Consider the following 12763-nt stretch of genomic DNA (forward strand, 5'->3'; position numbering starts at 1 on the left):
GGTTCAAGCGATTCTCGTGCCTCAGCCACCCGAGTAGCTGGGATTACAGGCGGCTGCCACCACACCTGGCTAATTTTTGTATTTTTAGTAGAGAGGAACTTCCCAATGTTGGCCAGGCTGGTCTCCAACTCCTGATCTCAAGTGATCCGCCCGCCTCAGCCTCCCAAAATCCTGGGATTACAGACGTGAGCCACCCCTCCTGGCCTCTTCCAGTTTTCTGTTGTAAATAACCCCGTGGTGTATATTCTTCCTTCTCCATGTTTTTTGTTTGTTTGTTTGTTTTCCGACACGAAGTCTCGCTCTGTTGCCCAGGCAGGAGTGCAGTGGCGCGATCTCGGCTCACTGCAGCCCCCACCTCCCGGGTTCCCGGCTTCCGGCGATTCTCCTGCCTCAGTCTCCCGGGTAGCTGATATTACAAGCACACAGCAGGCCCGGCTAATTTTTGTATTTTTAGTAGAGACGGGGTTTCACCATGTTGGCAGGGTGCTCTCAAACTCCTGACCTCAGGTGATCCCCCCACCCCACCCCACCTCGGCCTCCCACAGTGCTGGGATTACAGGCGTGAGCCACTGCGCCTGGCCTTTTTAAAATATTCTTTTGGCTACCTCTCTGGAGTGAGAATTCCTCAGTCAAAGGATATAAACTGGCAAACTGCCCTCCAGAAACACAATACATTCTCACCAGCAGTAGATTAGAGCACACTCTGTGAATTCTGGACATCAGTGGATATTTAATGTTCGCTGATGTGGTTTTATTGTTTTGATTCATATTGTTGAACAGTTGTCATGGGTTTAATGATAATTAACATTTATTTATATTGCCTATTTTTCTTATTGTTAGCCCTTTATGGATTTTTTTTTTTTTTTTTTTGAGACGGAGTCTCGCTCTGTTGCCCAGGCTGGAGTGCAGTGGCTCCATCTCGGCTCACTGCAAGCTCCGCCTCCCGGGTTCACGCCGTTCTTCTGCCTCAGCCTCCGAGTAGCTGGAACTACAGGCGCGCGCCACCATGCCCTGATAATTTTTTGCATTTTTAGTAGAGACGGAGTTTCACCGTGTTAGCCAGGATGGTCTCTATCTCCTGACCTGGTGATCCGCCCGCCTCGGTCTCCCAAAGTGCTGGGATTACAGTCTCCCGGCCCTTTTATGGATATTAACACTTTGTCATATATGTTGTTCTAATGCTTTTCAAAGGCTAAATAAACTCAAGCTGAATTTTTCATGAAACACACGGTAGTACTTAACACGTCAAATCGGGAATTTCCTGAGATCACACAACTGAAGACACAGTGAAGGATCAATAGCTGTCTTTTCTCCCAGCATTTGCTAACTGGTGTATAAATGTGTTTTTTATATGGTCATGCAAACTTAATTTTAAGCTCTTGGAGGACAAGAACTCTCGACTTATATAAGGAGAATTAGTCTCTGATCCACAGTGGCCAAAGCCAAGGAGTGATTTTCAGAACCCTCCCTCCAACACTTCTCCTGCCACTCCTTTTTTAAAAATTTTTGTTTTTTGAGACAGGATCTCACTCTGCCTACCCTGTCTCAAAGTGGAGTACAGTGGTGCAATCATGGCTCTGCAGCCTCGACCTGCCCAGGCTCAAGAGATCCTCCTATCTCACCCTCCCACATAGCTGGAACTAATGATGTGTGCTACCACGCCAAGCTAATTTTTGCATTTTTAGTAGAGACTGTGTTTCACTATGTTGCCCAGGCTGGTCTAGACGGGCTCAAGCAATCCACCCGTCTCTGTCTCCCAAAGTGCTGGGATTACAGGCATGAGCCACCATGTTGCCCAGGCTGTGGGCCCCCTCCTGCCACTCCTGATGACAAATATAATTATTTGATATAATTGACATTTTCTCTATTTAAGATGAAGCATAAATAAAAATAGAGAACTACTACTTTTATCGATCTGTAACATAAACTGCATGTGAAAATAGTGTGCTTGTAAGTAAATGGGACTTTAAAGCCCCTTAGATACCTCTCCACAACTAGATTGATGCTCCTGAACTCCTCCTATGTAAGAATTCTGTATCTCTGTTCTCACGTCCCCTCCTTCACCTTTTGCTCTTTCACAACATCTGGCTTTATTTCCTTAGCAGGCTTATTTCTATCTCAAAGTATGTTGTTAGTTTATTACTATCTCCTTCTAGAAAAATAAAGTCCCCTAGGGTAGGGACCTTCTGTTTCTTGTTTATTGCAGTATTCTAATGTGGATTAGGTGCTCACTCCCTTGTGAGTGATAAAAGATCCCTTATTTAAATAATTGTTGGTTTATTCGCTTCCTAAATTGGCACATTTGCAGATAAGTTTGCCTATTTAAGATTTTGAACTGGGTGTGGTAGTTCACACCCACAATCCCAATACTTTGGAAGGTCAAGACAGGAGGATCACTTGAGGCCAGGAGTTCAAGACCAGCCTAGGCAACACAGTGAGGTCTCACCTCTACTAAAAATTTAAAAATTAGCTGGGCATGGTGGCATATGCCTGTAGTCCCAGCTACTCAGGAGGCTGAAGTGGGAGGATCGCTTGAGCCTGAGAGACAAAGGCTGCAGTGAGCCGTGATTATGCCACTGCACTCCAGCCTAGGCAGCCGAGCGAGAACTATCTCAGGAAAAAAAAAAAAAAATTGAACAGAGATCACCACTCTATTACTCTATTTGATGCAAGATTGTACAGGTAGCAGCCATCACACTTTATATTTTTCCCCATGGTTTTTCCCCACTCCAATAACAAAAATTTAAATGGTACAAAATTCTCCCACCTATCCCTTCAATTCCCAGCCCAGTTCCCCTTCCTGAAGGTAAACACTCTTAACAATATTTTGTTTTGTTTTGTCAACTCCTACTTTGCCACCTGTCTGCTTCCCTAAACTGGGAGGTCTTTGAAGTAGGCTAAGGCAGAAGGGCTTGGGTTGTGGATGGGAAGGAAAGAGTTCTTGGTCCACAGACCCAGGACTTTGAAGTCCTCACACAAAATCGAAGAGGTAAGCTCACAATGAATGTGTAGAATGACTAGGGGAAAGAAGGATTTTTTTTTTTTTTTTTTCTTAAGACAAGGGTTTGCTCTGTTGCCCAGGCTGGAGTGCAGTGGTGCTTTCATGGCTCGCTGCAACTTCCCCTTCTGGGCTCAAGCAATTCTCCCACCTCAGCCTCTTGAGTAGCCAGGACTATAGGCAAGTGCCACTACTCCTGGTGAATTTTTGTATTTTTTGTAGAGACCAGGTCTCACCATGTTGCCCAGGCTGGTCTTGAACTCCTGAGCTCAAGTGATCTGCCTACCTCAGCCTCCCAAAGTGTTGGGATTACAGGTGTGAGCCACTGCGCCTGGCTGAAGGAATTTTTTTTTTTAAGTTGAAAACAAGACTCAGTGCTAAAGCCGTTTCCTATATGAAGCCTTTCCTGACTCTCCACTCCCTACTCCAGACTTTCCACCGCACCCAGCATGGACTATGTAACACTCTTACTTTGTTTACTTGTCTGGTTTTCATACTGCCCAGGGCTGGGTCCAAACTGTATTTGTCTTCAGAACTCCAGCAACCAGCACTGTGCCTTGGCCCCTGAGAAAGTGCTTAATAAATGTTTCTGGAATAATTTAATGAAAATCCAGTGATCTTTAAAACAAAAGTGCCAAAATATGTGAAAAACCCAGGCCCTGCCTCTTCAAGCTGAGAACATGGCACAATATTATGGTTTAACTGTAGCAACATCCTAACTGAAATTTTAAGTGACTGTTCTGATTTTTAAAATTTCACGCTTCTCTGAGTACAGCACACACTGTACTGGAGAGATGGGTTACACCCGCCTGCCCCAGGCCATATCTAATTCAAATTTCCAGTTCCTTTCTCCAACCAATGTTGTTTCCAACTAATGTTGCTAGGCAACTTTTGCAGAATCCACATGCTTGTGGTAATGTTGTAAGAACTGAGTAAAAATCTTGCCTCTAGCTTCTGGGATAACAAACCTAACCCGTTTATCCTCTTTAGACTCATGACTTAGCACATAAAGCACTTTTAAACTATTTTCAACCCGTTCACCTTCCTTAGCAACAAAACAAGCAAGATTCTTGCCCTGAAGATTTAAAACTGAGATGTCTAAATTACCTTCTCAAGTATTTTTAACACATATAGCACATGAATATGCATGCATATTCCTATTAACATGAGCCTTGCACTTTGAATGAAATCCTTCAGAACTAGGAACGAAATTTTCTCAGTGATGCAAAGCCTTCAGGAATGTTTCTTAAGACTAGTCAGCCATTACCGAAAGCTGAATCTTTTATATTAATATGCTCTTTGTTCTGGAGAAGTAATCAGTTTTTCTAAAGACCCTACTCTGATAGATTTCTAACTTTAAAAAAAGACACATTAGTCAAATGTCAGTTTTTCACTTAAATAATATGCTTAAAGAGTTCAACTTTATTCATCTTCCTTGTTATCTTTACCTTTCTCCTTATGCTTGTTCTCGCAGCAAGTCTCACTTTATTTCAACCCAGCTCTGTTACCAGCTGCCTATCGGCCTCAGGAATACAAATCTCAGGCTAGAATGCGGTAACTCCTAGGCTGCTCCTGTTTGACTTCCCAGGTATAAATTAGATTTCTCTACTTTGTCACTTGCCTTAATAACCTCTGATGGATGTGATTATTTGACCATTTCACCGCATGTTCATCAGCACACCCTGAGAATACAGTGCAGTCAAAGTCAATTCTTCCCTAATTATTCAGTTTTTTTGTTTGTTTTTTGTTTTTTGTTTTTTTGAGACGGAGTCTCACTCTGTCGCCCAGGCTGGAGTGCAGTGGTGCGATCTCGGCTCCCTGCAAGCTCCGCCTCCCGAGTTCACACCATTCTCCTGCCTCAGCCTCCCAAGTAGCTGGGACTACAGGTGCCTGCCATCATGCCTGGCTAATTTTTTTTATTTTTAGTAGAGACAGGGTTTCACTGTGTTAGCCAGGATGGTCTCGATCTCCTGACCTCATGATCCCCCTGCCTTGGCCTCCCAAAGTGCTGGGATTACAGACGTGAGCCACCGCGCCCAGCCAATTGTTCAGTTTATTAAATGTGAGACTAGCATTATCTCTTGCGAATAGTGTTCAATAAATATAAGTGTGCTTTCTGGTTTGGCATGGTGGCTCACTCCTGTAATCTCAGCACTTTGGTATGCCAAGATAGGAGGATTCCTTGAGCCCAGGAGTTCAAGACCAGCCTGGGCAACGTAGGGAGACGCCCTCTCTACAAAAAATTTAAAAAATTAGCTGGCCATGGTGGCGTGCGCCTGTGGTCCCAGCTACTCTGGAGGCTGAGGTGGGAAGATTGCTTGGGCCTGGGAGGTAGAGGTTGCAGTGAGCCGTGATCACATCACTGCATTCTGGCCTAGGCAACAGAGCAACACCCTGTCGGGGGGAAAAAAAGTTACAAGTATGCTTTCAATTATAGCAATATTGTTTGAGAAAAATTCATAGTTGTTAATGGCTTTATAGTCAGTAATTGCAATATGTGACTCCTGATGTCCCCAAAATAAGTTTACTTAATATGGATGGGCTTGAGTTTATGCACAACTAGCTAGGAAGAGCAAATCAGAACAGAGTATCTATGTAATAAGAACTTGACAAGCATAACCCAGGAAAAACAACCAATTAAGAGCTTGTATTTTAATAAAATAAACATTTCTTGTCATGCTGAATTAATCTTTAAGGACTACTAACATGCAATTTCCATGCATCGTTCTGATATTTATTTAAGATAGATCAAGGACAGATCATTGTATCCTTTGGATATGGGCATATCAATTGTATGGATTCTATACAAAACGTCTGAAGATCTGAGATTTTCATTCAGGTTTTACTTGGGGTCTTCAGCTAGGAGACACCATGCTAGGGTACTTAAAGGTTGTGTCCGTTCATATATGAAACAGCTGTAACCAGCCTTATTTGTGAAAGGAGCCCTTAGGCCTACTCCTAGTTATTTCAGCAGTTCTCAGTCTTACACAGGGCCCCTAATCTTGAAACACTTCATAGTCCACTGCAATAGGTCAGGCAGTGGTACTAATGCAAGACTTTTCCCAAGAGAAAATACCACTGACCATTTCGTTCCTAGATAAGGGAGTAGCTCAACCAAGATATTTTAAAATTATAGCTCTCTGAAGCATTTAGCTAAAACATTAGCAAATAACCCCTTCCTATTTGCTATTTTGTAATTCTTTTCTATTGGAATGGAACTGAATAGCCCCATTTTCTCCAATATTCCTTTTTTTATTTCCTTTACAGAGGCACAAAGGTTGCTGTTCTCTATATTTTTAATGAGTTTCAATAACTGAAAAGTTCACTTCACAGAAATGTCATAAACAGAGGGAACTGTGAGTGCCCAACAGAGTACAGGCACTCATTAAATATTCAGGTAATTGATTAATTGCCTCTCCTTTTGGGTTAGTGACATACACAGGAAATGACCTGAATGACCACGAGGACTGCCACTTATTTGCTGGCCACATTGTGATTATTTAAACTGGCTTTGTTCAGATTACTGCAGCACAAAAGATGTGATGACTCTTCTCCAGTGAGTCAAGGGGCCCTGTCTCATTAGGGGAGTGAAAGGAGGTAAGACAGACATCCCATGCTGGTCTTTTGTTAGCAACAGGAGTGTGTTTAGGTATTGCTGTGTTTTGATGACTCAGTGGTGAGTCAACTTTAAAGTTCTATAAAAGGCCTTGTTCAGCTCAGACGGGATTGAGAGATGACCTCATCCAGTATCTAGTTGGGTAGAGAGTAACCAGTTGTGTGTGACATGATAAGCCGATAAGCCGATTGGGAGTGTATACAAGAAAAAAAAATACTGGTAAGGATGAACTAGTTTCTAACTACAGAAATCAACTCTGCTTGGCAGTCCTCTATTGAGTGTCTACTATGTTCAAGCATCTTATCCTACCAACTGCACATTTGCTTAATACAGGTCAGAATATGAGAAATGCCCTAAGTGCTACAAAGAACTGGGGTGCCTTTGCAGGAGCTGGGAGAGGGGAGAACATTTTGATGCCAACTATATGATAGGCACTGAACCAGATGCTTTACATACTTATTTAATCTTTACAGGAACTCTGTAAGAGAGTTATTTTTATTCACATTTTACAGATGAAAATGAAACACATGGCCGGGCGCGGTGGCTCAAGCCTGTAATCCCAGCACTTTGGGAGGCCGAGACGGGCGGATCACGAGGTCAGGAGATCGAGACCATCCTGGCTAACACGGTGAAACCCCGTCTCTACTAAAAATACAAAAACTAGCCGGGCGAGGTGGCGGGCGCCTGTAGTCCCAGCTACTCGGGAGGCTGAGGCAGGAGAATGGCGTAAACCTGGGAGGCGGAGCTTGCAGTGAGCTGAGATCTGGCCACTGCACTCCAGTCCGGGCGACAGAGCCAGACTCCGCCTCAAAAAAAAAAAAAAAAAGAAAATGAAACACAGGTTAAAAAATGCCTTCATCATACAATCATAGAACTAGTGTTACTGAGACTGTATTTCTGAAACTTTATTTTTAATTTCAAAATTTAAAAAAATTAAATTTATCCATCCAATGACCTATCAATATTTTTTATTTTAGTATTTTTTTTTGAGACAGGGTCTCCATCACCCAGGCTGGAGTGCAGTGGCACGATCATGGCTTACTGCAGCCTCAATCTCCTGGGACCAAGCAATCCTCCCACCTCAGCCTCCTGAGTAGCTGGGACTACAGGCACATGCCACCATACCTGGCTAATTAAAAAAAAAAAAATTTTTTTTTTGTAGAGACGTGGTCTCACTATGTTGCCCAGACCAGTCTCTCACACTCCAAGGGATGCTCCCACCTCAGCCTCTCAAAGTGTGGGGATTGCAGGTATGAGCCACCATGCCCAGCCTTCTGAGACTTTATTACTGCTGACTTAAAGCCTGGTTCTTCCTACCCCAGTAAGAATTGGGTAAGGTGAAGGGCGAAACAGGGAGATTTGATGAAGGCAGGGTCACACTGGACCCAGCTGGTAGGCCAGACTAGTGGAGCAGTGTGATGTCTAGAGTCATCCTTCCAGGTAGTCCGGCACACAACTTGATGGTGTGAATGTGGACAATGGGATCCAGAGGGAGTCAGACTTGTACCTTATTTTTTTGTTTCATCATAAAACCCAAATGTATTTTAAACTCTAAAATCAAGAGGAAAGATTACAAAGATTGATATCAGAAAGTAAAGTAAGGGATGAAGAAGTGGTAGAGGGTTGGAGGGAAGTGCTAGTTTAAATAGTGAAATCAAGGAATGCTTTTCTGAGGAAGTGGCATTTGAGCAGGAACCTGAATGGAGTGAGAAAATCAGCCACATAGAGATGTGGGAGAAAGTTTACAAAACCAAAAATTGGCATTGTTTATTGTACTCCATATTGGAAACCACCCAAATTTCCATTAAATACTAAGTAACTATAGTTTGCAAAATAATGAGCTGGAACTATATGTACAAAATGAAAAGATGTCTATAAGATAATGGAGAAAAGGGCCAGTTGTGGTGGCTCATGCCTGTAATCCCAGCACTTTGGGAGGCCAAGGCGCTTTAGGTCAGGAGTTCTAGACCAGCCTGATCAACATGGTAAAATCCAGACCATACTAAAATTACAAAAATTAGCCAGGTGTGGTGGTGCATGCCTGTAATCCCAGGTACTCGGGAGGCTGAGGTGAGAGAACCACTTGAACCCTGGAGGCAGAGGTTGCAGTGAGCTGAGATTGTACCACTGCACTCCAGCCTGGGTGACAGAGTGAGACTGTGTCTCAAAAAACCAACAAACAAAAACATATAATGGAGAAAAGTTGCAAAACTGTATAATGATTCCATTAAAACAAACAAATGAGAAAATTAACCTAAAACAAACATATTTATCACAGGGAGAACATCTGAAGAAATACAAAAAATTGAAAATTGGGCCGGGCATAGTGGCTCACATCTATAATGCCAGCACTTTGGGAGGCCGAGACGGGTGGATCACTTGAGGTCAGGAGTTCCAGACCAGCCTGGCAAACATGGTGAAACCCCGTCTGTACCAAAAATACAAAACTTAGCTGAGTGTGATGATGAATGCCTGTAATTCCAGCTAGCTACTGGAGAAGCTGAGGTACAAAAATCGCTTGAATCTGGGAGGTAGATGTTGAAGTGAGCCAAGATCATGCCACTGCACTCCAGCCTGGGTGACAGAGCGAGACTGTCTAAAAACAAAACAAAACAAAAATTGAAAATTGGATGGTTGGAAGCAAGATGGCTGAATAGAAGCCTCCATCAATCATCCTCCCCACAGAAACACCAAACTGAATAATTATCTACACAAAAAAGCACCATCATAAGAACCAAAAATCAGGTGAGCGATCATAGTACCTGGTTTTAACTTCATGTCACTGAAAGAGCCACTGAAGAGGGTAAGAAATACAGTCTTGAATTGTACAGTCTTGACAGGACCCTTCCCCCACTCCCCAGCAGCTGCTGCACGGCACAGAGAGACAATCTGTGTGCTTCAGGGAGGGCGAGTACAGCGATTGTGGGATTTTGCATTGGAACACAGTGCTGCCAACACTGGGCAGAACTCCACCAGTGCCCATAGAGGCAGCATTAGACCAGCCTTACCCAGAGGGGAATCACTCATCCTAGTGGTCAGGACTTGAGTTTTGCCAAGCCTTGCCACCACAGGCTAATGTTCTCTGGGGTCCTAAATAAAATTGGAAGGCTGTCTAGGCCACAAGGACTGCAAATCTTAGGCAAGGCTTAGTCCTGTGTTGATCTCAGAGCCAGTGGATTTGGGAGCCATACAACTTAGTAAGACACCAGCTGGGGCAGTCAGGGGAGTACTTGTGCCACCCCTCCTTCAAGTTCAGGCAGCACAGTTTGCAAATCCAAAAGAGATCCCTTCCTTCCACTTGAGGAGAGAGAAGAGTAAAGAAAACTTTGTCTTGCAACTTGGATGCCAGCTCAACCACATTAGGAAAGGGCGCTGGGCAGAGTTGTGGGGCCCCCATTCTAGGACCTAGCTCCTAGATGACATATCTAGACACAACCTGGGCTAGAAGGGAACCTGCTACCTTGAAGGGAAGGACCCAGTCCTGGCAAGATTTATCACCGGCTAACTTAAGAACCCTATATAAGCAGCAGTGGTAACCAAGTAGTACATGCTGTGAGCCTTCAGTGAGACTGAGATGTGCCAGCTTCAGGTCTGACCCAGCACAGGAGCAGGGGTGGTGGCCACAGGGGTGCTTGTTTAACCTCTCCACCATCTAGGCAGCTCAGCACAGAGAGAGAGAGAGAGATGCTGTTTGTTTGGGAGAAAGTATGGGGTCAGGTGCAGTGGCTCATGCCTGTAATCTCAGCATTTCGAGAGGCTGAGGCAGGTGGATCAGTTAAGGCCAGGAGTTCAAGACCAGCCTGGGCAACATAGCAAAAACCTGTCTCTACTAAAAATACAAAAATTAGCTGGGCATGGTGGCGCATACCTATAATCCCAGCTACTCCGGAGGCTGAGGCATAAGAATTGCTTGAACCCAGGCAGCGCAGGTTGCAGTGAGCCCAGATTGCACCACTGTATTCCACCCTGGGTGACAGAGTGAGACCCTGTGAGAAAAGAAAGAAAGAGAGAAAGAGAGAAAGGAAGGGAGGAAGGGAGGAAGGGGAGGAAAAAAGGAAAAGAAAAGAAAAGAAGGAATATAATGTATGAGCAAAGAATGAGAGTCTCTGCCTGATAATCCAAAGACTTCTTCTAGGCCTTATTCAAGGTAACCAAGGTGGTACCTCTATGAGTCTGCAAGAACCATGGCGTTACTGGGTTACATTGTGGGTTACCCACTAATGGCCCACTAATGACCAAAAACTTAAGTCACAACACTCAAGTCTCTTCAAATACCTGGAAAGCCTTCCCAAAAGGGACAGGTACAAACAAGCCCAGATTATGAAGGATACAATAAATACCTAGCTCTTCAATGTCCAGACACTGACAAACATCCGCAGGAATCAAGACCATCCAGGGCAATAGACACCAGGGACTAATCCCAGAGACAGAGAGAAATTTGACCTTTCAGACAGAGAATTCAAAATAGCTGTCTTGAAGAAACTCGAAGAAATTCAAGATAACACAGAGAAGGAATTCAGAATCCATTAGATAAATTTAACAAAGAAATAGAAATAATTAAAAAGAATTGAGCAGAAATCCTAGAGTCAAAAAATGCATTTGACATACTGAAAAACTTATCAGAGTATTTTAATAGCAGAATTGATCAAGCAGAAGAATTAGTGAACTTGAAGATAGGCTATTTGAAAATACACAGTCAAAAAGGTCCTGCAGAGCTGAGCAGTCAAGATGTGTGACTTCACCGAAGACCAGACCGCAGAGTTCAAGGAGACCTTCCAGCTGTTTGACCGAACAGGTGATGGCAAGATCCTGTACAGCCAGTGTGGGGAGGTGATGAGGGCCCTGGGCCAGAACCCTACCAATGCCGAGGTGCTCAAGGTCCTGGGGAACCCCAAGAGTGAAGAGATGAATGTGAAGGTGCTGGACTTTGAGCACTTTCTGCCCATGCTGCAGACAGTGGCCAAGAACAAGGACCAGGGCACCTATGAGGATTATGTTGAAGGACTTTGGGTGTCTGACAAGGAAGGAAATGGCACCGTCATGGGTGCTGAAATCCGGCATGTTCTTGTCAGACTGGGTGAGAAGATGACAGAGGAAGAAGTAGAGATGCTGGTGGCAGGGCATGAGGACAGCAGTGGTTGTATCAACTATGAAGAGCTGGTCCACATGGTGCTGAATGGCTGAGGACCTTCCCAGTCTCCCCAGAGTCTGTGCCTTTCCCTGTGTGAATTTTGTATCTACCCTGAAGTTTCCCTAGGCTCTCTTGTCTCAGCACCTTTCCCATCTTGTCTCCCTTGGATGATGTTTGCCGTCAGCATTCACCAAATAAACTTCCTTTCTGGGCCCTCAAAAAGAAAAGAAAAAAAAAAAAAAGAAAAGAAAATACACAGTCAGGGGAGACAAAAAAGAAAATAATAAAAAAGAATGACACATGCCTATAAGAGCTAGAAAATAGCCTCAAAAGGGCAAATCTAAGAGTTATTGGCTTTAAAGAGGGGTAGAGAGAGAGGTGGGGTTCATTCAAAGGAATAATAATAGAGAACTTTCCAAACCTAGAGAAAGATATCAATATTCAAGTATAAGAAGGTTATAGAACACCAAGCAGGTTTAACTCAAAGAAGACTACTTCAAGGCATTTAATATTCAGACTCCCAAAGGTCAAGGATAAAGAAAGGATTCTAAAACCAGCAAGAGAATATAAACAAATAACATATGATGGAGCTCCAACAGGTCTGGCTGCAGACTTTTCGATGGAAATCTTACAGGTCAGGAGAGAGTGGCATGACAATATTTAAAATGCTGAAGGAAAAAAAACTTTTACCCTAGAATAGTATTACTTTATCTGATGAAAATATCCTTCAAACATGAAGGAGAAGTAAAGACTTTCCTGGACAAGCAAAAGCTGAAGGATTTCATCAACACAAGACCTATCCTACAAGAAATGCTAAAAAGAATTCTTCAATCTGAAAGAAAATGATGTTAATGAGTAATAAGAAATCATCCAGGCCAAAGTGGGAGAACTGCTTGAACCCGAGTTTGAGATCAGCCTGGGCAATGCAGTGAGACTCCATCACTACAAAAAAAAAAATTATTTTAATTGGCTGGGCATAGTGGCTCATGCCTGTAATCCCAGCACTTTGGGAGGCTGA

The 12763-nt window shown here is 43.6% G+C and overlaps 1 protein-coding gene across 1 annotated transcript; it reads left to right on the forward strand.

The window, feature by feature from the left end:
• Positions 1-11312: 11312 nt before the first annotated feature.
• Positions 11313-11962, forward strand: LOC117080053 (myosin light polypeptide 6-like). Its single transcript, XM_033204545.1, has one exon. It carries the CDS (start codon positions 11343-11345, stop codon positions 11796-11798), a length of 456 nt encoding a protein of 151 aa, XP_033060436.1. The 5' UTR covers positions 11313-11342; the 3' UTR covers positions 11799-11962.
• Positions 11963-12763: the final 801 nt, after the last annotated feature.

Source organism: Trachypithecus francoisi, unplaced genomic scaffold, assembly GCF_009764315.1.
Source record: "Trachypithecus francoisi isolate TF-2019V2 unplaced genomic scaffold, Tfra_2.0 Lachesis_group8, whole genome shotgun sequence".
Classification (NCBI taxonomy): domain Eukaryota; kingdom Metazoa; phylum Chordata; class Mammalia; order Primates; family Cercopithecidae; genus Trachypithecus; species Trachypithecus francoisi.

Excerpts from the sequence above, each read along its gene's own strand:
- LOC117080053 (XM_033204545.1), top strand. The coding sequence starts at position 11,343 with ATGTGTGACTTCACCGAAGACCAGACCGCAGAGTTCAAGGAGACCTTC.